The sequence below is a fragment of the Equus przewalskii genome, chromosome 14 (assembly GCF_037783145.1).
Source record: "Equus przewalskii isolate Varuska chromosome 14, EquPr2, whole genome shotgun sequence".
Classification (NCBI taxonomy): domain Eukaryota; kingdom Metazoa; phylum Chordata; class Mammalia; order Perissodactyla; family Equidae; genus Equus; species Equus przewalskii.
The window spans coordinates 33260868-33285478 of record NC_091844.1 but is presented as its reverse complement, the minus strand read 5'-3'; the positions used below and the strand labels follow the sequence as shown (position 1 = coordinate 33285478).

General features: G+C 35.9%; 1 protein-coding gene across 2 annotated transcripts in view; it reads left to right on the top strand.

Annotated features, from left to right (window-relative positions):
* Window positions 1-24611, top strand: part of APLF (aprataxin and PNKP like factor) — a 90647-nt gene that overhangs the window by 14703 nt on the left and 51333 nt on the right. Inside the window, exons 2-3 of one of the 2 annotated variants that reach the window (XM_008516970.2) lie at window positions 3499-3570; window positions 21759-21931. In XM_008516970.2, the coding sequence (XP_008515192.2) occupies window positions 3499-3570; window positions 21759-21931 (245 nt within the window). The remainder of the gene's footprint in view (window positions 1-3498; window positions 3571-21758; window positions 21932-24611) is intronic. The other variant, XM_070573842.1, reaches the window with a different exon arrangement.

The window sequence follows — 24611 nt, the reverse complement described above, 5'->3', positions numbered from 1 at the left end:
AAGGTGTCTCTAGAATCAGATTCCTTGGGTTCCAATCCTGGTCCCGTGGCTTATTGGCTGTGTAACTTTAAGTAGTTGCTTAACTTCTCTGCATTTCCATTTCTCACCTATAAAATAAAGACAATAGTGTCTTCTCCACAGGTTGTGAAGACTAAAAAAGATTATACATGATATATGTAGAAGGGTCCTTGGTCTTGGTAAATAATTGGTATTACAGTTAATGTATTAGTGAGAATGTATGGATATTGACTCTGCACAAGGAGCAGTGATTGCTGTTAAATAAAGCAGGTCATCAGAGTTTTAGGATAATCTAATTGTGACCTACCTCCCAACCACCCCCTACTTGCCCCACCCCATCCTGGAATTAAAATAAACTTTAATGATAATTTGTTAAACCTTTAAGCTTCCCATTGAGAAAACATAAATTCTTATTTTGTAGTGTCGGGGAAGTGGGAGAATTCCCCCCCACCGCTTTTCCTCAAGGTTCTTATGGCTGGTCAAATAATCAAAGAGGCAGGTTAGCAAGAGAAAATCAAACAAAATTTAATAACATGTATACATGGGAGAAACTCAGGGTAAACTGAGTAACTCGGCCATCTGGCTGAGTCCACCCGTTTAAGTACCCTCAGCTATGGACAAGGAGCACATGGTGATCTGGGACTTCAAGGGGGAGAAAGACAATCGTCATAGAGATGGAATGCAGAAGTTTGATAAGCAGGACTTTGATAAGAGTGGACTTAGCAAGGATCCCCGCAAGTGTCCTAGATAGTTATCTAAGGTGATGGCCTGTCCTGGAGACAACCTTTATTTTAAATTTCTTTAGGCAGCTTGGGGGAAGGTCAGATGCTCTTTCTGGGTCTTTTGAGGCTTCATTGTCTTCAGCTCGAAGTAGTCCGCATACCAGAGTGCCACACCTTGGAGCGGCCTGCTCTCAGCCCCATCAGTAGCTTACTTGTTTAGAGATATAACTTAAAAGGGACAATTATAGCTAAATGCCTGAAAGATGTTAATTTCAAAGACTCTTTAAAAAAACAGTTTTTTTGGTATTCTATCAAAATGCAGTTTGCAATGAAATTACGCTGTTGTGGAATTGTGTGTCCACTAGAGGTCACACTATGCTTTTATATTATTTAAAATATCTTTTTCTTGCTAGTGTCAGTGAAATCTACTTCAAAAAAAGACTAAGATAGGAAAAGTCCATTATTGCTTCCTGCAAAAATATGGTTTGAAAAGAAACAAACCCAAGCTGGACTATTCCGGGAACCATCAGTATGTCATAGCTTTATATCTGATAGTTTGTTACTCTATTGGTTAGAAAATTGATTTGTATTATTTAAGTTAGCAATGACAGTTTACTACCCAAGTTAAAAATAGAAACTTCTTATGCCCAACACAGAATAATTTACATTTCTTGAAAGTACTTCTGAATGATTACATGGTGTAGAATCATATATGACTATTTTTCTCACATAATTGTTTTTATTGATGAGTATGAATTTGAGTGCTACCTACTGGAAGAGTGACCTACACAAGTTGCTTGAATTCTGTGGACTTTCCATTTCCAAATATGTAAAATGTAAATAATAGCTGTGACAGTATTATGGTGAATCTCTACATTACATGAAAGTTCCTTGCAAGTGATAAAATCTGTGCTAGGGCTAGCCCTGTGTTTGAGTGGTTAAAATTCTACATGCCCCGCTTTGGTGGCCCAGGTTCACAGGTTGGGACTTACTGGGTGTGGACCTACTCTACTCATCAGCCATGCTGTGGCCGTGACCCACATACAAAATAGATGAAGACTGGTGCAGATGTTAGCTCAGAGCTAATCTTCCTCAGGCAAAAAGAAAAAGAGGAAGATTGGCAACAGATGTTAGCTCTGGGCGAATCTTCCTTAGTAAAAAAATTTTTTTTAGAAAGATAAAATCTATGCAAATAGTAAAGTGGGTTATCAGATGACTGCTGTTGTTTTTGGCCCACTAAGGCACGTTATAGGAAAGACTGTAGGAACCTCCAAATTTCTCTCCTCTCTTTTCTGATAGAATAGATTATTTATATTTACCTTTTTGAAATAGCTATTGTGGCTAACAGTGGATATGTTTTAAATAGGCTACCTTTAAAATACTTTATTATTATTATTATTTTTTTTGCTGAGGAAGAGTCACCCTGAGCTAACATCTGTTGCCAATCTTCCTCTTTTTTTTTTCCCTTGAGGAACATTATCCCTCAGCTAACATTTGTGCCCGTCTTCCTCTATTTTGATTGTGGGACACCACCACAGCATGGCTGATGAGTGGTGTAAGTCTGCGCCTGGGATCCAAACCATAAACCCTGGCTGCTGAAGCAGAGCACGATGAACTTAACTACTATGCCATGGGGCCAGTCCCTGAAATATTTTATTTTAAAAAATGTTATAAAAATTAACTGTAGCTGTGTGGAAAATTCATGTATTTGGAATTCATCCTGCTGTCATGCCTGATGTTACTATTTTTATATAATCACAGCCTTAAGAACTACTCTCTGGTTGAAAACAGTGAGTACTGATTCCTGGCAGTTTCACATTTTTACAGAACTAATGGGTTTAATTGAATTTAGGCATTGCTGTAGTCTGGTTTTACTGATAATTTTGGTCCTGATGTGGAAAATATCAGACTTGATATAAGATAACTGAGAGATGGGCCAAATAATTATGGTATTAAGTAAGGGGAGTGCTTAAAATGTTTTCATGATGTATCAGCCACAAATTACAAAGGCCATCTTAAGTGTTGTGTTTATAGCCAGGCAGGGAAGTCTTGATTGACAATTTCAGCATTTAAAGTGCAAACAGTTTTTAAACTTTGGTATGCAGAAATGATTGTGAGCATAAGTAGGACACTGTTGGCTCAAAACAGGAAGCCAATATATATTTTGAAAAATAGGTGATGATCTCTTCTTCACTGTAAATATTTGGTTTTCCCTACTCCCCCTCCTGCCTTCCATTCTCTTAACTACTGCTGACAGCCCCAGAGCTCAAATACGGGTCTGCCTGACCCCAGAGCTTGTAGTCATACCTGTTACATTTGCCAGACTGCTGCTTTTTGAAAACTTTTGTCGTTATAAAATACTATGTCTTTCCTGTATTTGAAATGTTTCCTAGTGAGTACATATTATACAGATTTTTTACTCATTTTATGATTTTTATTGATAAGAATCCCCACCATCTGTCTGTCTTATATGGAAATCATCACGCAAGGTTTTGGGATCTGTTAGATTCCGAGCTTGAGTCTCTTGCTCTGCCATTTATTCTTCTATGACCTTGAGCAGGTCCCTTAATCTCTGAGTTGTTTCATTATCTGTTCAATGAGGATAGTCATTTCGTTATATAGTTGTTGAATGAATAATATATTTCATATCTAGCCTACTAATTGCAGAAACGTGGCTATGGTTTTTTTTGTTGTTGTTGCTGTTATTGTTTTTTAGGGAGGTGGCTGTGTTTGAAATTTTTAATTTTTTCCCCTGTAGATAACAGACAAGAGAGTATCCAGAAGACATGCCATTCTTGAGGTGGCAGATGGTCAGCTTCGAATCAAACCGGTAAATACGTTATCAATGACTTATTTTAACTTTTTTTGTTTCTCACCTTTTTCCAGCTCCTGATGAGAGGGGATTATTTTCTAAGGTTAAGGGAATAGGGAATTAATGTCAGAATGTATCCTTCTTATTGCCAGAAGATAATTGGGAGAGAAAGATCTAAACTATTGAAACTACCCATTTTCTCACAGGGCCGTGTTACTTTATGTAGTTAGAATTTTAATGAAAGATGACTCCCAGTTCATGTATACCTTATGATTTTGTTCAAAATTGGATATTACAAGCAAGAGCCTCTAAGAAAGCACTTAACTATGTAATGTTTGGTCTTTTTGGGGTCGGGTAGCAACCAAAGCCGCTTAGGTGTTATAGGGTTGTGTTTTAACAGATTTCTTTACTCTGTGTATACAGTTGATTATTTCTAAAATTTAAACCTTGTTCAACTTTAGGGTTTTAAAAATAACTTTAATTTGAAAGTTCCTGGTGAGGGATAGAATTTTAATTGCCTGCTTTATATTTTGAGCACCGATGCTCTGTAGGGACAGCAGTTTCTGAGAATACGCTGGGTGATTATTCCTTTTCGTTTGCAGAATCTTTTGCACATGAGAGTGAAATGCGTGTATGAGGGTCCCTTTATTCGGGACCACATGCTGTTGTGGTGAAATTATTATGGAACAAAATTCATTCCTTTATAACGCTGCAGTGAGAACTATATGTGGCATTTCTAGGAGTGGGAATGTCCTGGATTTTTACAGAATTCTGCTATTTTCTAGTACCTAATTTCTAACACATTTTCCATAAGCTACTATGGCCTGAAATGAAATTTGTTTTTGTTGTTGCTGAAGCACATTAAGATTAGGAGTATAGGAATCTCTAATTCCTCATCCTGCCTTTTCTGATAGAGCATATCATTAATAGCAATTATGGCAAGTAGTACACCTGGCTCCTCAAGTGGAAGGCCCGCAACTTACTACTTACTTTCTACATTGTTTAGATTTACTGCTCTACAATTCATGTTAATGAAATGAGGACTTATAGTGAGTACTTAATTGTTTGATGAGTGTAACATTTAAATAGTCCCTGATGATTACATTTTTGGTTATTTTTGATACCAAAGCAGAGAATATCAGCTTCTACAGTAGGTTTCTAGACTTTTCTAGGTTTGTATAATTAGTATTCAGATCCTACTAACCATGGATGCACATGTCACAGAAAATTAAAAAACCAACAGTACTCTTTATTCCACTTATAAAAACAGTGGTTATTGCCTCTAATTCCTATCGTTTGTTGCAGCTTTGTTTTCGCCTCAAATAACGTCTGAAAAATTCACAGTAACAGAGTAGTAAAGGATGAAATGATCCATTTTAAGAACTCAGCACATTTATTTGTGAGCAAGTTAATCAACTGAATTGTGAACAACTGAATAAATATTAGATTTTCTTTTTAGACTCTTATTTACTCACTGCTAAGAAGAAACGAAATTTATAACAAAATTTACATGGCATTAAATTTTTTATGTGTCAAAAATAGGCCATTAGGAAACCATCAGTTTTACTAATGCATGCATATTTTAAAACTTATTTATACTTTTTCTCAGTGTTAATCAAGGACATTTTTATTGTAAAAACTAGAATGTTTTCCGAATTGCCTTCATAAAGATTCTTAACTGGAGTTGGGTCTATACTTAGATGAAAAGTATTCCGATATATTTTGAACTTCTGTGACTATTCAAAAGAGTATTAATAATATAAAATAAGTACACTTAAATTAAAGGTGATTTTATTAATGGAGAATTCTCTCTTTGAGTTAAACTTTATCCATTATGAAGTGGGTCGCATTTCTGCATGGGAGTTCCATGATGTTCAAGACACCTTTTAGAAAATATTCTTCGCCTTTACTTGGTCTTCAAATAGATTGTACTCATGTAAGACAACTATATGAAGTCAACAAGTTTGAGCACCAAACTGTGGTTGATACAAAGTTAGAAGCTAGAGCAAAAATTCCTCATTAGGTAATACATATAAAAGTAAAATTTGGGATGATGAAGTTTATTTAAATTATACCTTTGTTTATATTTATCTTTTAAATATTTCTTAGTATAATGTTATGAACTTTCTAGTAAATGTGAGCTTATAGACATGAGAGAAAGGTAAATATTTTTTACCCTTTTCTTGGTACCATTATTTTTGACAACTGGAAAATGTCTGATTCTATGTAGTCAGCAAGCTGTCGCATGGGAAATAGAACTCAGGTTCTTTGAACCCTATGCAGTAATTTTTCCCGTTTTATTTCCCAAGTCAGGATTCTCTTGCCATTTGGTGTTCTCTTCTTTAAAAAAAAATTCTTGAAGTTAAAACTTATTGTTGATTTATCTTCACAAGAAGTTTTAGTGCCTTCAAGTGAATAGAATTTTAGAACTCAAAGCAACCTTAGATTCAGGCTTATCTATGTGGGAATTTGATTTGGGCCAGAGCTGGCATTGTGTATCAGTGGAGAAGAGGACTTTTTATCAGTAAATGGTACTGGGACAGTTGTTATTTGTTTGGGAATAAAATTTAGTCCCCTACCTCAAACTATACACAAAAATCAATTCGAGGTGGGTTAAATGTGAAAGTCAAAACTATAAAACTGTTAAAAGACAATTTAGGAAAAAACTTTTATGACCTTAGACTAAGGAAGAGTTTTTAAGTAAGATATAAAAGCAGAAACTGTCAAAGGAAGATTAAAAAAAGCCAATTACATTAAAATTAAGAACCTTTGTTTATCAAAAGATGCTATATTGAAATGAAATGAAAAATACAACAGGGAGAAGATGTTTAAAACACATATGATTGGCAAAGGAGTGACATCCAAAATATATGGCAAATGCCTTCAATCATTGAGAAAAAGATAATTCGGTAGAAAAGTGGGCCAAAGCCTTGAGAGGCACATTATGGCAGTGGAAACCTGACTCGTCGGTAAACATGAAAAGGCGTTCAGCCTCCTTTTTAAGTGGAGAAATGTAAATGAAACCACAATAAGATACCATTTCACACCCAACAGATTGGCAAAAATGAAAAGTCTAACAATTTCAAGTATTGGTGAGGATGTAGAACAAGTAGAATAGTTATAAACTGTGGGTGGGAGCTTAAATGGTACAGCCACTTTGGAAAATAGCTTGACGTTACTTCCCAAAGATACAGGCGTGCCAGACCTCACAACACACATCCAACAAAATGTACAAGCACCTGAAATACAAAATTCTTTATACAGTAGTGAAAAACTGGAAGCAACATAAATTTCCACAACAGTAGAATCGATAAACATATTGTGATATATACCAACTATATATAATGCTATATGTAAGTATATTGTGAAATATACTATAACAGTGAAGATAAATTACAGTGAAAGCATGAAAAAACGTGGATTAAAATCAGGAACATAAGGGGCTGGCCCCGTGGCCGAGTGGTTAAGTTCGTGCACTCCACTGCAGGCGGCCCAGTGTTTCGTTGGTTCGAATCCTGGGCGCGGACATGGCACTGCTCATCAAACCACGCTGAGGCAGCGTCCCACATGCCACAACTAGAAGGACCCACAACGAAGAATATACAACTATGTACTGGGGGGCTTTGGGGAGAAAAAGAAAAAAAATAAAAATCTTTAAAAATCAGGAACATAATACTGAATGATAAAAGCAAGCATTGGAAGAATACATACAGTATGGCTCCGTTTATATAAGATTAAAAATCCCACAAAATAAATAGTATTTTCAAGGTTATAAAAATAGATAGTAAAACCATAAAGAAAGTTATGGAAGTGGTAAACACAAAAATCAGGATAATACTTACCTCTGAGGGAACTGAGAAGAGAACGGGATAGGGAACGACTCACAGGGGACATCAAAGGTAATGGTAATTTTCTTTTTCTTAAACTGGGTGCTGGGTTCACACATAATATCTTGTATGTGTTATGTCTCTAAAAAATTATTATGGGAGGCCGGCCCAGTGGTGCAGCGGTTAGGTTCACGCATTCCGGTTCTGCAGCCTGGAGTTCGGATCCTGGGTGTGGACGTACGCACTGCTTCTCAAGCCGTGCTGTGGCAGGCATCCCACGTATAAAGTAGAGGAAGATGGGCACAGATGTTAGCTCAGGGCCAGTCTTCCTCAGCAAAAAGAGGAGATTGGCAGCAGATGTTAGCTCAGGGCTAAACTTCCTCAGGGAAAAGAAAAATTATCATGGAACATTTACAACATGAAAAAGGTGTGAAAAATAGTACAATGTACTGTAATTACTTCTTTAAATGAAACTACCAAACACTGGAAGACATGGGAAAGTGTATTTGTTTTTAAGGAACTGCACAACTGTAGTAGTAGAATTTGATTGCTCTTTGAGAAAAATATTTAATTGGGTTTTGAATTTTATTCCAAGAATTATTATATTTATGTTATAATAGTTGAAGGAAAGCTACTTCTTGGACTTGGTGATATACATCTAGGTCCTATGCTTTATGTAATGCTTGATTTCTTGTTTATATTAATATAGTTTCAATAAAATGGCTATTCCCTTGAAATAGATTTATTTACTTATTCAGCTACTTATTATTAGTGCATCTTCAAGGTGCAATTTAGAGAAATTTACAGAAATTCTGAAACAGACCTTAATTGTTAATGCAAGTTTTAAGATCTTGAAAATAATGAGAATAAATGGGTAAATAACTTCCAGTTCATTCATTTTACTTAGTGTGTGCTAAATATCATTTATTCTCTGTTTCCTGGTCAATCACAAATTACTTGATCTGCTAAAGCAAGTTATATACACAATTGTAATAAAATGTTGAGAGAAAAGTTTTAGTTCAAAAAACCTTTGTAAAACTATATAACAGAATACAGCAGATTTTTTTTGGGAAAGCTTTATTTTTAATTTATTTGTTTATTGAGGTAACATTGATTTATAGCATTATAAAATTTCAGGTGTACATCATTATATTTTGATTTCTGTGTGGATTACATCATGTTCACCACCCAAAGACTAATTATTATCCATCAATACACATGAGCCTAATCACCTCTTTACCCTCCTCCCTCCCCACTTGCCGTCTGGTAACAACCAATCTAATCTCTGTATCGATGTGTTTGTTTGTCGGTGGTGTTGTTTTTATCTTCTGTTTATGAGTGAGATCGTACAATATTTGACTTATTTCACTTAGCATGATACCCTCAAGGTCCATGCATGTTGTCACAAATGGCAAGATTTCATCTTTTTTATGGCTGAGTTGTAGTCCATTGTGTATATATACCACATCATCTTTATCTCTTCATCCCTTGATAGACATTTAGGTTGTTCCCAAGTCTTAGCTATTGTGAATAATGCTGCAGTGAACATAGAGGTGCTAGAGGTGCTTGTATCTTTACGCATTCATGTTTTAATAATCTTTGGATAAATACCCAGCAGTGGAATAGCTGGATTATATGGTAGTTCTATTCTTAGTTTTTTTGAGGAATCTCCATACTGTTTCCATAGTGGCTGCCCCAGTTTGCATTCCCACCAGCAATGTATGAGAATTCCGTTTTCTCCACATCCTCTCCAACACTTGTTATTTCTTGTCTTGTTAGTTATAGCCATTCTGACGAGTGTGAGGTAGTATCTCATTATAGTTTTGATTTGCATTTCTCTAATAATTAGTGATGTTGAACATCTTTTCATGTGCCTGTTGGCCATCTGTATATCTTCTTTGAAAAAATGTCTGTTCAGATCCTTTGCCCATTTCTTAATTTGATTGTTAGTTTTTTGTTGTTGAGATGTATGAGTTCTTTGTATATTTTGGATATTAAACCCTTATCAGATACATGGTTTGCAGATATCTTCTCTCAGTTGTTAGATTGTCTGTTCATTTTGTTGATGGTCCTTTGCTGTGTAGAAGCTTTTTAGTTTGACATAGTCCCACTTGTTTATTTTTTCTATTGTTTCCCTTACCTGGTCAGACATGGTTTTTGAAAATATGCTGCTAAGACTGATGTTGAAGAGCATACTGCCTATGTTTTTTTTCTAGGAGTTTTATGGTTTCAGGTCTTACATTCAAGTCTTTAATCCATTTTGAGTTATTTTTTGTGTATGGTGTAAGATAATGATCTACTTTCATTCTTTTGTATGTGGCTGTCTAGTTTTCCCAATACCATTTATTGAAGAGACTTTGCTTTTTCCATTGTATGTTCTTGGCTCTCTTGTCGAAACTTAGCTGTCCATGGATGTGTGGGTTTATTTCTGGGCTCTCAGTTCTGTGCCATTGATCTATATGTCTGTTTTTCTGCCACTACTATGCTGTTTTGATTACTATAACTTTGTAGTATCTTTTGAAATCAGGGAGTGTGAAACCTCCAGCTTTGTTCTTTTTTCTCAGGATTCCTTTGGCTGTTCAGGGTCTTTTGTTGTTCCATATAAATTTTAGGATTCTTTGTTCTATTTCTGTGAAAAATGTTGTTGGAACTTTGATGTGGATTGTATTGAATCTGTAGATTGCTTTAGGAAGTATGGACATTTTAACTGTGTTAATTCTTCCAATCCATGAGCGCATTCTATCTTTCCATTTCTTTGTGTCATCTTTGATTTCTTTCAACAATGATTTTTTAAAATTTATTTATTTATTTATTTATTTTGAGGAAGATTAGCCCTGAGCTAACTACTGCCAATCCTTCTCTTTTCGCTGAGGAAGACTGGCTCTGCACTAACATCCATGCCCATCTTCCTCTACTTTGTATGTGGGATGCCTACCACAGCATGGCTTTTGCCAAGCGGTGCCGTGTCTGCGTCCGGGATCTGAACCGGCGAACCCTGGGCTGCTGAGAAGCAGAACGTGTGCACTTAACTGCTGCGCCACTGGGCCGGCCCCTCAACAATGTTTTATAGTTTTTACTGTACAGATCTTTCACCTCTTTGGTTAAATTTATTCCTAGATAATTTATTCTTTTTGTTGCAATTGTAAATGGAATTGTATTCTTAATTACTCTTTCTGCTACTTTGTTGTTAGTGTATAGAAACACAACTGAGTTTTGTATGTTGATTTTGTATCCTGCAACTTGACTGTATTCATTTATTATTTCTAAAAGTTTTTTGGTGGATTCTTTAGGGTTTTCTATATTAAGATCATGTCATCTGCAAATAGTGACAGTTTCACTTCTTCCTTTCCATTTTGGATGTCTTTTATTTCTTTTTCTTACCTGATTGCTCTGGCTAGGCCTTCCAATACTGTGTTAAATAGGTGTGGCAAAAGTGGGCATCTTTGTCTAGTTCCTGCTCTTAGAAGGAAAGCTTTCAGTTTTTCTCTGTTGAGTGTGATATTAGCTGTGGGTTTGTCATATGTGGCCTTTATTATGATGAGGTACTTTCCTTCTATACCCATTTTATTCAGAGTTTTTGTCTTAAATTGCTGCTGTATCTCATCAGATGCTTTCTTTGCATCTATTGAGATGATCAGGTGATTTTTATTCTTCATTTTGTTAATGTGGTGTATCATGTTGATTGATTTACAGATGGTGAAACATCCCTGAATCCGTGAAATAAATCCTACTTGATCATGGTGATGATCTTTTTAATGTATTGTTGTATTTGATTTGCTAGTGTCTTGTTGAGGATTTTTACATTGATGTTCATCAGTGATACTGGCCTGTAATTTTCTTTTTTTGTGTTGTTCTTGTCTGGTTTTGGTATCAAGGTAATGTTGGCCTTGTAGAATGAGTTAGGAAGCTTCTCCTCCTCTTCAATTTTCTGGAAGAGTTCAAGGATAGGTATTAAGTCTTCTTTGAATGTTTGATAGAATTCACCAGGGAGGCCGACTGGTCCTGAACTTTTATTTTTTGGGGGTTTTAAATTACTGTTTCAATCCCCTTACTGGTGATTGGTCCATTCAAATTCTGTTTCTTCTTGATTTAGTTTTGGAAGGTTGTATGATTCTAAGAATTTATCCGTTTCTTCTAGATTATCCAGTTTGTTGGCATATAACTTTTCATAGTATTCTCTCATTATCTTTTGTATTTCTGAGGTGTCCGTTGTGATTTCTCCTCTTTTCACTTCTGTTTTTATTTATTTGAGGCTTCTCTCTTTATTTCTTGGTGAGTCTAGCTAAAGGTTTGTCAATTTTGTTTATCTTTTCAAAGAACCAGTTCTTCATTATTTTTTTTCTATTGTTTTTTAGTCTCTATTTCATTTATTTCTGCTCTCATTTTTATTACTTCCTTCCTTCTACTCATTTTGGGCTCTGTTTGTTCTTCTTTCTCCAATTCCTCTAGGTGCACTCTTAGATTGGTTATTTGAGATTTTTCCTATTTTTTGAGGTAGGTCTGTATTACTGTAAACTTCCCTCTTAGAACCACTTTTGCTGTAGCCCATAAATTTTGGCATGTCGTATTTTCATTTTCTTTTGTTTCCAGGTATTTTTTGATTTATCCTTTGATTTCTTCAATGACCCAGTCATTGCTCAGTAGCGTTTTGTTTAATCTCCACATATTTGTGGCTTTTCCAATTTCTTCCTGTAGCTGATTTCTAGTTTCCTACTGTTGTGGTCAGAAAAGATGCATGGTATTATTTCAGTTTTCTTAAATTTATTGAGACTTGTTTTGTGGCCTAATATGTGATCTATCCTGGAGAACATTCTATGTGCATTCAAAAGGAATGTGTATTATGTGGTTTTTGGATGGAATGTTCTCTATATCTCTACTAAGTACATCTGATCTAATGTGTCATTTAAGGCCAATGTTTCCTTATTGTTCTGCTGTTTGGATGATCTATCCTTTGGTGTAAGTGGAGTGTTAAAGTCCCCTACTATTATTGTGTTACTATTTCTCCTTTTTTTGTCTGTTAGTTGCTTTATATATTTAGATGCTCCTGTGTAGGGTCCATAGATGTTTCCAAGTATTATATCCTCTTGTTGGATTGTTCCCTTTATCATTATGTCGTGCCCATCTTTGTCTCTTTTTACTGTTTTTGTTTTAAAATCTATTTTGTCTGACGTAAGTATTGCTACCAAGCTTTCTTTTCATTGCTATTTGCATGGAATATCTTTTTCCATCCCTTCACTTTCAGTTTGTGAGTGTCTTTAGGTCTGATGTATGTCTCTTGTATGCTACATATTTGTGGGTCTTGTTTTTTTATCCAATCAGCTGCCCTATGTCTTATGGTTGGAGCATTTAGTCCATTGATATTTAAAGTAGCTCTTGATAAGTATGTACTTATTGCCATTTTGTTACTTTTCCTCTGGGTGTTTTAATAGTTCTCCATTCCTTTCTTATTCTCTTCCTCTCTTCCTTGTGGTTTGATGGCTGTCTTTAGTATTATGTTTGTGTTCCTTTCTCTTAATTTTTTGTGTATTTATTATAGGCTTTGGTTTGTGATTACCATGAGGTTCATATATAATAACCTACATACATAGCAATCTATTAGTAAGTCAATGTCTTAAGTTTGACCTCTTGCTGAAAGGTCTACTCTTTACTCCCTCATTTTATGTTTTTGATAGCGTATTTAACTGCTTTTTTGTGCATGTGTGTCCATTACCCTCTTTTCATGGGAATAGATAATTTTAGTGACTTTTGTCTTTTGACCTTCATTTTAGCTTCATAAGTGGTTGATCTGCTACCTTTATTGTATATTTGCCTTTACCAGTGATTTTATTTTCTTTATTTTTGGTAATTTTCTTATTCCTATTTGTAGTCTTTTCTTTTCCACTTAAATAAGTCCCCTTAGCATTTCTTGTGAGGCCAGTTTATTGATGATAAACTCCTTTAGTTTTTGCTTGTCTGGAAAACTCTTTATCTCTCCTTACAGTCTGAATAATAACCTTGCTAAGTAGAGTATTCTTGGCTGTAGATTTTCTCCTTTCAGCACTTTACGTATATTGTGTCACTCCCTTCTAGCCTGTAAGGTTTCTGCTGAGAAGTCAGCTGACAGCTTTATGGAGTTTCCTTTATGTGTAACTTGTTGCCTTTCTTTTGCAGCTTTTAGAATTCTCTCTTTAATTCTTGACATTTTAATTATAATATTTCGTGGTGTTGACCACTTGGGTTCATCTTCTTTGGTGCTCTCTGTGCTTCCTGTGCTGGGATGTCTGTTTCCTTCCTTAAGTTAGGAAAGTTTCAGCTATTATTTCTTCAAACAGATTCTCTGCCCATTTTTCTCTCTCTTCTCCTTCTGGGACACATATAATATGGATGTTAGTGCACTTGATGTCATCCCAGAGGTCCCTTAGACTGCCCTCATTTTTTAAAATTCTTTTTTCTTTTATCTGTTTAGCTTGGGTGATTTCCTCTAGTCTTTTGTCCAGCTTGCTGATCTGTTCTTCTGTATCATCTATTCTGCAATTGATTCCCTCTAGTGAATTTTGTCATTTCCATTATTGTATTCCTCATTTCTGATTGGTTCTTTTTCATATTTTCCAATTCTTTGTTGAAGTTCTCACTAAATTCATCCATTCTCCTCCCAAGATCAGTGAGCATCCTTATGACTATTAGTTTGTGCTCTTTATCAGGTGGGTGGTTTATCTGTGTTTTGTTTTGGTTTTTTTCTGAGTATTTGTCTTGTTCCCTTATTTGGAACATATTCCTTTGTCTCCTCATTTTGCCTCTTTCTCTTTGCTTATATCTATGTACTCAGTAGATCAGCTACATCTGCTGAGCTTGCAGAATTGGCCTTATGTAAGAGATGCCTTATGGAGCCCAGCAGAGCATATCTATCTCGTCACCAGTTCCAAATATTCCAGGGGTGTCCCCTGTGTGGGCTATGTGTGTCCTTCTGTTCTGGCAGGGTTGCTCTTGCTGCTGGTGCATGGGAAGGCTAGGCTGTTCCCCAGGCTGGCTGAGTTATAATGCTCAACTGCGTGTGGCTGCTGTGGTCCCTTCAGTCACTTTATTGGGTGTGAGGAGCCCCACCACAGTTGTATGCAGAGTCTAATAGCACATTCTTGCTGCAGTTTTTATGTTAAGTGAGTAGGTCCCTAACTTGGCTGGTTGCTAGGCTCAGGGGCTTACAATTGCTGTAGGCCTCTGGCCTGCAAGGCTGTTGTCAGATTTCTCAGTAGTGCACCTTATTGGGGCCAGACCCAGGCATGGCAGCATACAATCATTTCAGGCATTGAAAGGTGGAGCCAATCCCCTATGTGGCTGTTTGAGAAGCACAAGTCTGCTGTAGCTGACAAGCCCCACTACCTGCAGCCCCCACACACCCCATCAATGCAGTCCTGCCCCAAGCACACTTCCTGACCCGCTGAAGTGGACCCACTTGCCCTGCCCCACACACTCTGCCAATGCAGACCCACCCCTCACATACATCCTGCCTCACAGAGGCAGACCCACTTCCCTTGGTTGCAGAGGTCTAACACATCCTGCCTTTGCAGGCCCACAAGTTTTCCGAGGGCTTGCTGTTGGGTGGGGCCAGTCCGTAGGGTGGGCTGCCTGCCCTGGCTGAGCTGGATTAAATTGGTACTCTAGTGGGTGGGGCAGACTCCTGTGCTAACGGGCCAGGGGAAGAACTCCAGTGGCATCTGCCAACGTCTGTCTCAGCAGGCCTGTACTAGGTCACAATAGTCGCTGCACCAATGTTTCAGTCCTAGTGGAGATGGTCCTAGCCTGGGGAGGTTTTGCCTTTCACTGAGATGCACCCAGAACCTATCATGTGAGCCTCTTTTCACCAAAGGACTGTGCACCTTTCTGATGATTTTAGGTTGCTTTCTGAAATGAGTGAATTTGTGTGTGGGCCCTTTAAGAGCAGGCTTTTTCCTTCCCTTATGTTTGATAGTTTTTCTGGTAGTATTCCCCATTGTTATTAATAGTCAGCAAAGCCAGGTGTTAATGACGCTTGTCTCAGTTGTGCTGAGTCCAAAATCTGCTTATTGTGGCAAAGTTCTGCTCAGATCCCCTGCTACCCCAGGGAATGCTTTGTACCTTAGGATTGCTCCTGGTCATGAAGTACCATGGCTAGGATGTGGCTTCTTCCTCTCCAGAAAGGAATTTCTGCCTGTTCCACCTCAGTCAGTACCATCCCTTTTTGTGGGGGTTCTTTTTAACCAACTTCCAATTCTCTCTCAGGGGTAATTGTTCCAAGGGTAGTTGTAAATTTGTTGTGTCTGTAGGAGGAGGTGAATTCAGAGTCTTTCTACAACACCATCTTCCCAGCAGTCGCAAATGTTTTGTTTGGTGATCCATTCTGTATGCTGTATACTCCAAATTATGTTGAAGTGAATAAATATTTTCATGCTTTCCTTAAAATTAGAAATCCAATCAAATAAAAATGTAGCTTTGACAATGATAGGTGAATGTAGTTAGGGCAATTACAAATTTGTCCTTTTAAATTGGATGAATTTGTCTTTTTTTCCTCTAATATTTCCCTTTAAAAAAGGCTGTAGCTCTCACCAGTTCTTAGAAATAGTGCGTGAGGAGATAATGTTAGCTCATGAGGAGAGTATGTTAGCTTTTCTGTGTGTCATTTAAATTTAATCTACAGTCTGGTATCAGCAGGGAGAAAATACATTTTAAAGGCAAAATAATGATGGTCTCTGTAAATGACGGTATCACCAGTGGTTAGTTAGAGCCTCAGGGTGAGTTCATAGCTGTCAGTGCTTTTATTTCATTTTAATAAAATCTTATTCTTTTTGGTTCTTGGTGGATTGAAGGAGTAGTTGCATAACTACGTATAAATTGCAAAAGGTTTTTTTTTTTTTCCCATTTGGTATTAATCCTTAAAATACACTTCTTTGGAAGGTTGTGTTTTGTCTGTTGCACAATAAAATTCCTGACTTGTGATTGTTTTTCTTCCCATGAAATTAGGAGTGTACTTGGAAAATAGTTATAAAATGCTGCAAAGCTTTTCCACAACTCATTTTGTAGAATAAATACGTAAAAAGAATGCTTTCCAAATTAAGAAAAAAAGACATTGAAAATGAGAGGAACTTTTTTTGGGGGTACACATCAATCTTTCTTTGATATTTAGTGCTAACTCCAAAAGAAAGCTATGGAAAGTTGATTTGTATTTTAGTTCCATTTCCTCAGGGATAATGCAGTCTTTGTACCACTTCTAAAATTATAGTGTAGTCTATTTAAGTTCCCATTTATAATCCCATGGATATGTTAAAAGGCACACATCAAAGATAGGCCTCTCATATAGGTAGCTCATATCTTTGATTCACCGTGGGTTTGGGTTTGCCAGTATTTTGACTGCCCTTGTCTGCTTTTAGAATAAAAGGTAAATTAGCCTTACTGAAGGAATTGGAGAGTCTGCCATCTTTTTCTGGTCTTGGGAAGAGTTTGAATATTCAGAAAAATCTTTAAATCCATTTGGTTCTGGTTTGGGGAGAGATTAGAAAGATTTTTAATTATTGATATTTTAAAAAATATTGTGTCTCATTCAATCTCCTTTCTAAACAAGCCACACACTCACACCTAAATATACATGCTTTTTTTTTTCAGTCAGTTTAGTGTATATTCTTTAAGATAATTGTAAATTTTGGACATATTGACAAATATATTGGCATAAAGTATTCTACTACTTTTCAAAAGTTTTATTTTATGTGTACTTATGTCATTGTTTTAATTCCAAATTTTTGGGTGTGTGTGTTTCTTCTCCCTTTCTGTTTATTAATATTTCTAGATTTTTGTCTACTTTATAGCTTTTAGAAAACTACCTTTTGGACTTCATGTATGTGTGGCTTTTTAGTTGGAATGTATATAGTTTGACATCACTTTTTAAAAGCTTCTTCAATCAGTAACATTTATTTAGGTTTTAAGTTAAAGGATCAAACATTAGATATCTTGGAATGTCATTTCTGCTCTTAGTCCTGGGATCCCTGGTATGAGCAGTTTTAGACAAAGAAAAAGATGATCATGGATCACACACATCGGTCCACTTTGTGGCTGATTTTGCTAGATGCATAATATTTCACCATCTAAAATTTAAATAAGTGCTTTCAGCTGAGGAAAAAATTACTCAAACTGAATGTTTCTTTGACTTTGGGTTTGTAATGCCTTTTTAAAGAAATGTAATTAGTTTCCTTTTTTAAGAATTTTACCTTAGAAAAGTGGAAACTTTTAGAATTTTGTGCCTTCGTATTTGAACATCTTAGCCTTTGTAAATTTAGGACTGTGTTGTTATTTAATGTTGTTTAAGATTCATCTGAGTCTTTAAAATAGTTATGAATAAGAACATGGTCTTATCTTAGCCTATAAGAAGCAAACCTCATTTAAAGAATATTCAAGGTTCAGGCAGAAGCCATGTGTATTCCTGTCTTTACTTTTGTCCTTCCCGCTACCCAGTGTTCCTGACTGTGGTGATCATGGCTTATTCAAGGAAGGGGACGCTTTACTTAAAAGGCTGAGGGGTAGCAGGAAACGATTTCCAAGGCTGGTACTGTGCGTCAGCTCAGAACCTGGTAGTTTGTCCTGCCTTATTGCACTCAAAAACTCTAGCCATGAGCCAGAGAGCCACTTTGAGAGATAAATTAGGGGTGGCTGATAGCATAATGAAAGCTTTCTAAACATTAATTCAAATTATAGCTTGTTTTAAAAAATCAGATATTCACAACTCTTTTTAGGAGTATGGTGTTGCATAAACATGGTGTTGCACTGCATTCCTGTTCTTATGCAGTCTTGTATATAGTTTGTAAAATGACTCTGACCAATACAATAATTGCCTACCCAAATTTGTTGAGTCTCTGTTTTTAATTTCTACTTCTACTTTTTATCTTCAAATTTTATTTTACTGCTTTCTTTTAACACAGATTTATTTATTTTTTATTTATATATACTTTTTTGAGGAAGATTAGCCCTGAGCTGACTACTGCCAGTCCTCCTCTTTTTGCTGAGGAAGCCTGGCCCTGAGCTAACATCCATGCCCATCTTCCTCCACTTTATACATGGGACGCCTACCACAGCATGGCTTTTTGCCAAGCAGTGCCATGTCTGCACCTGGGATCCGAACCAGCGAACCCAGGCTGCCGAGAAGCGGAACGTGCGAACTTAACTGCTGCGCCACAGGCCTGGCCCTAACACAGATTTAAAGGAAATACAATATTTTCAATTGCAGATACACCTAGGAAGGACTTATGGCCAGATCCTCATGAAACTAAATTGCCAGACCAGGTAGATTTTATTCATTCTAGCTTTCAAAGTTGTCTTTTTGTTGTTGTTGTAAATTTGGGCACTTAATTAACGATGCTTATTTTCCTGGCAGCTTTTGTTTTAATGCTCCCTGTTCTGTATCAGTCTCTCCCACCCATCCTTGGCGAAAAGTACTGTTGGGAAACTTCAGCTTCTAAAATGTAGTTATTTTCTTTCCCGGTTGAGCTAAATAGTTTCTAGGATCCTTTCCCCAAATCCCATAGTTCTGTGGTTAGTTTAAAATTATCATGTATGGTATTTGATCAAATGAAGTCATGTGAAGTGACAGGTAAAGTTACTTATGTGTTTTTCTTGGGATTATGAAAGCGAGTAAGCTCGTGCTCAGCTGCTTTTGTTTTTCTTTTACCACAAGCTTCTTAGAAGATGAAAGTGGGTAATGTTTAAAAATTTAGTTTACCTAGTTGTATAGATTATATTCAAATGTTTAAAAATCATGCAACCCTCATATCACATAGAGAATGGAATTCAAATGATTTTAGGGATGAGTTTATTTAAGTGACTCAGTGGGTAGCATTTTTAGTAAACACATTAGATTTTAAGCCTCACTTCTTGTAGTAAACTCTTTGGAACCATTCCTGAGATTATTCACTAAAGACTGACAATTGAAACATCTATGATTCTTCCTGCCATTAAAGACTTCTGTAGTCATTTTAATCATAGACTATTAGAGCTGTGTAGGGACTGATTCAAACAGGTCAAGCAGAAGGGTGGGGTGGGATAAGGCATCTCAGGTTCTAGTAAATGAAAGAGCATTTTGAGTAGACATTCATGGTTGGATCAAAGATTGTGTGTATAGGGTGAAGGTTTTGGAGTATGGAGGTGGGAGATGGCGTTGGAAACCACTGTCGGTTTATGAAGAGCCTTCACTGCAGTGCTTTGTGTATATTGGGGGACCATCAGAGACTGTACACAGGGAAATGTGAAAGAATGACTTGGGAAGCAGTGAGGTGAATGAAAACAGGGAGACTTGATATGATGTTAGCACAAGCAGGAAGTGCAAGCAGTGGGTAAGCGCCTCAACTAGGGCAGTGACTGCAAATGGTAAAGAGAAATGGATTCAGGGAACACTTCAGAGGTAAATGATGTGGGACTTGACATTTGGATGGAGTGGGAGAATGTTGTAGATGTTCAACAGATGTTTGTGGCTATTTTGATGTGTTTTAATATATAATAGAAAGTAAATCAGAATATATTGCCCTGAAATACCCTATACATTTTCTGCACAAGTAGGCTTTTTTTTTAAAAAAGAAGAAAAATGAATTATAGTCTAAAGTAGCCTACCAAAATTAATAACATGATTTGCTTCATGTTCTATAAAACATTCTAGACTTGTTTATATTTTACTTAGTTTATATCTATAAAAGCTTAAGATTTTAAAAAATGAAAGTAATTATTTAATAAAAATTTTAATCAGGTTTCCCAATGAAAAGAAATTGTTGAGGGGTAAAAAGAAAAAATGGAAAGAGCTGACACATTGCTAGAATTTCAAAACACCCACATTAAAAATAGGCCTTTTGTAAACTTCCTTAATTTTTCCATAATGAATATTTTTTACAGTAAGAACAGAAGTTTTTACCTACTGAATTTATACTGAATTCTAGTCTGTTAAAACTCAAGGTGAGTAAAACATATCTTAACACCAACAGTTATTTTAAATGGTTGGGATCAGAAAAGGTTTTGATGTATGAAAATATAGTTGTATCTCAAGATACTTTAATGAAGTATAAATAGAAAAACTGGGCATTTTCAGTGTATGTCCAATCCCAGAGTGGTAATTAACTTGCTGTACTGGAGAGGTTGTTGATGTCTCCAGAAAGGTCTCATTTAAACTGATGAAGTAGATAGATGGATGGTGGTATATAGGTATATATATATATATCTATATAGGTATATAGGGAGTTGCTCTATATAAGATTCTGTTAAAAAACCAGGGGCTGGCTCGGTGGTGTTGTGGTTAAGTTCATGCGCTCTGCTTTGGTGGCCCAGGATTCGCTGGTTCAGAGGTTTGGATCCCTGGCACAGACCTGCATACTCCGCTCATCAAGCCATGCTGTGGCAGCATCCCACATACAAAATAGAGAACAATTGGTGTGGATGTTAGCTCTGCAGGTGACAGTCTTCCCCAAGCAAAAAAAAGAGAGGAAGATTGGCAACAGATGTTAGCCCAGGGCCAATCTTCCTCACCAAAACCAAAACCAACCCAAAACAAAACAAAAACCAAAGATCTGCATTACGTAGATTACTTTGTTGTACTCTAAAGCTTATTTGTTTTAAAAACACGATGATAGTGATAATAAAAAGGCTATTTGACTTTTAGAAATGGCCAATTTCAGCTGGGTTCTAGTTAGACTTTTTAAGGTGCCTTTCAATAAGTCTTAGTATGGAGGCAACTCTCATTATCTTTGCTAACATGGGGGAAAACAGTGGCAAACGTAATTCAAAGTGGTGGATACTGTAATAGTTTCTACGTTGAGATATATTTACTACTTGCAATTTGAATATGGATGAAGACCTTCATAACGGGAGTTTCATCCACACGAAATAAGAAGATCCCTCTGTGACAGCAAACAACAAACAAAAAGCTTTGCTTGAGAGATTTGATGAAAATTTCCCTCCCCAGAGGTTCTCAGTTTTTAATCACAGTAAGAAATTTTTAGGGGAAAATAAGTGGAAAAGAAGCTAGCCATTTCCAGGAGATTAGTGAATTTTGGATATCAAAATTGGAGGACTCAGTTCTCTTCTTAGAGTTATTTTTCCTGTTTCTCTTTCCAATGTCCGGTTGTCTCTCTTAAGCATAATAAGAAAGTATCTTTTAACCAGTTAATTGATAACTTTGCTTTTTTCTTTGATTCCTAGAGAAATGGGAGGCATATTGTATCTTTTTTTCCTTTTTTATGTATAGATAATAATTATGGTACTTATACATGCCAGATTTGTTAGACTTTTAAGTCTAAGTTTATATTTAAATTGTTTTAATACTAAAATTTTGGATCAGTTCTTCTTAGTTATATTTTTGTCGTAATTTTGGGTTATAACCTCATTGTATTTTTTACTTGCTAGATACACACAAATCCATGTTTTTGTCTGTCTACTGAGAAGAGCCAGTTCTTACCATTAGAGATAAATCTGTGGCACCAGTTGAATCCTGGAGATAGTTTTTCGTTGTTAGTCGACAAATATATTTTCCGTGTTTTCTCTACACACTCTGAAATGGAAATGAAGTGTACTTTAAGGTAAGATTGCCTGATGAAATGAGATTAAGTAATGGTATTTGTAACCTAATCTCTCAGCCATTCACAAATGCTTCAGTAGAAACCATTGTACGATGAAACTGCATGGGTGAAATAGGAGTTGCATGATGTGTGTATGTGTGTTTCTGGAAAACATTTGACTTTGGAAACTTATGTCTTAATAGTGATTGCTCCCATATGTGGTGTCTTTTACCGTTGTGTTCAGAATGTATTTTCCATCCAACAGTAACCAGGATGATTAATTTGAAACCAACTACGTTTTCTTAATCTTTTTTCTTAGCTTTTAAAATTTTATTAAAGTCTTAAGCTCTGGCTTAGACTAAACTTGTATAACTCCTCATTCTTATAAAAATAACAGAAAATATACCATAGGGAAACTGAGGAAGCGAGGTATTACAATAAACATCTGGTGTAAAGTTAAAATTATTCCACTAGTTTTGTTGAAGCAGTCATTAGCAGATTATATGCCTTTGTTTCAGTTTTTTAAATTATAGAATACATAAGCTGGATGTATATAACTAGATGGACAAAATTATACAGAGTATGTTCTCTGATTGCAATAGTATTAAATTAAAAATCGATAACAAATATGTACAAAAATCTCTAAATATTTTGAAATTAAACAACACGTTTCCAAATAACCTATAGCTCAAAGAGAAATCATAAGGGAAATTAAACACCATTTTGAACAGAATAATACTGAAAACACAAGATAAAAATTTGTGAGCTGAAGCTAAAGCAGTCCTTAGAGGGAAATTTATATTAAATGCCTATATTTAGAAAAGAAGAAAGCTATAAAACCAATGATCTATGCTTCTACTTTAGGAAGATAGACAGGAGCAAATTAATCCCAAAGCAGACAGAAAAAGGAAATAAGAAGACTAAGACTAGAAATCAGTGAAATAGAAAATAGACAACAAAGAAAATCAACAAAGCCAAAAGTTGGTTCTTTGAAAAGATTAATAAAATTGATAAACTTACTAAGGCTTATCAAGAAAAAAAGAAAAAACACAAATTATCAGTAGCAGAAATGGAAGGGGAGATATCACTACTGATCTTACATACCTTAAAAGAATAATGAGGGGCCGGCCCGGTGGCGCAGCAGTTAAATGCACACATTCTGCTTCTGGCGGCCCGGGGATCCCTGGTTCAGATTCTGGGTGTGGACATGGCACCACTTGGCATGCCATGCTGTGGTAGGCATCCCATGTATAAAATAGAGGAAGATGGGCATGGATGTTAGCTCAGGGCCAGTCTTCCTCAGTGAAAAGAGAGGGATTGGCAGTAGTTAGCTCAGGGCTAATCTTCCTCAAAAAAAAAAAAAAAAGAAATATAAAGAACCAATTTTTTTGTTATAATAAATTTCCATAGCAGAATTATATGCTTTTTGTCAAAAATCAGGGAAATGTTGTACATTTCTATAAAACAAAGTATTGTCATTGCCTGATAACTTATTTAAAGTATTATATGTCAACTTTAATTTTATTTGTATCCATTCAAATTAGCTTATCCCTTTAGTGTGAAAGACTAATATTGTATCTTAAATAAATCAAATTGTGGGATTAGTGAATTTTGAATTTTTTTAGTATTGATAAAAGTGAAAAAACAACCCACTTCAACAGCACTGTACTTTTTCAGGCTCTTTATTATGAGTAGTATTATGGTGCATTGTTGCTCTCAAGCTAAATGTGTTGAAAAAGGTAATAAATATTTTATATATCTTATTCAGTAATTGAATGCTAGTTTAGGGTAACCGAATTAATTGTATTTTATATTAAAAAATTAAATGTTCTGTTTTTGACTTACTAGTGCAAAGTTTCCTTTAGGGTGTTAACTTTATTTTCAGCTCTTTTTCAGTTTATAATTTGGAGTTTTCAGATATTCCTGTGATAATACATTGAATTTCTGATTTGCAGTAATCATTTTCCGGTTTTTTTTTTTTTACTTTGATCCTTATTGCTCATGAAGTAACAATAGTTGAAAGATCAGCAGCCTGAAACCATTTTCCTAAAGATCAGTCTAAGTATAATAGCTATTTTTAATTGAAGATATTTATCACATTTGCATCATTCCATTTGTAATTCAAAGCATATAGCTCACTCTTTTAAGCATTTTGGCAATTTTAGATTTATTTGGGATGTCTTTGGTTTCATTGGCTAAACATTTAACATTTGACCATACAAAATAAAAATGAAACCTAAAATACTGAGTACTTTCTCAAAAGGTGCTGTGTATTAGAACATATGTTGACAGCCTTTCTCTGTATAGGACCAGATTGCAATTATTTTAGGCTTTGTAGGCCATAGAATCTATGTCATAATAACTCAGATCTGCTCTCGTAGTGCAAAAGCAACTGTGGAGAGTATGTAAGCAGATGCACATGGCCGTGTGTCAGTAACGCTTTATTTACGAACACAGGTAGCAGGTTGGACTTGGACTTAAGCATTTTAGTTTGCTGATGCCTGTATTAGAGTAAAAGCTAAGTTGCTTAACAAAACAACCCCAAAATGCAGGGCTTGAACAAGACAGAATTTATCTCTCTGTCATAATAGTCCAGAGTTGTAGGTGTGTTCTCCTTCGTAAAGTAATCCAAGTGCTCCAGCTAATGGAATATCTCTGCCATCCTCATGTTTAGCTTGCAAGTTAGCTTCATCATTGGTAT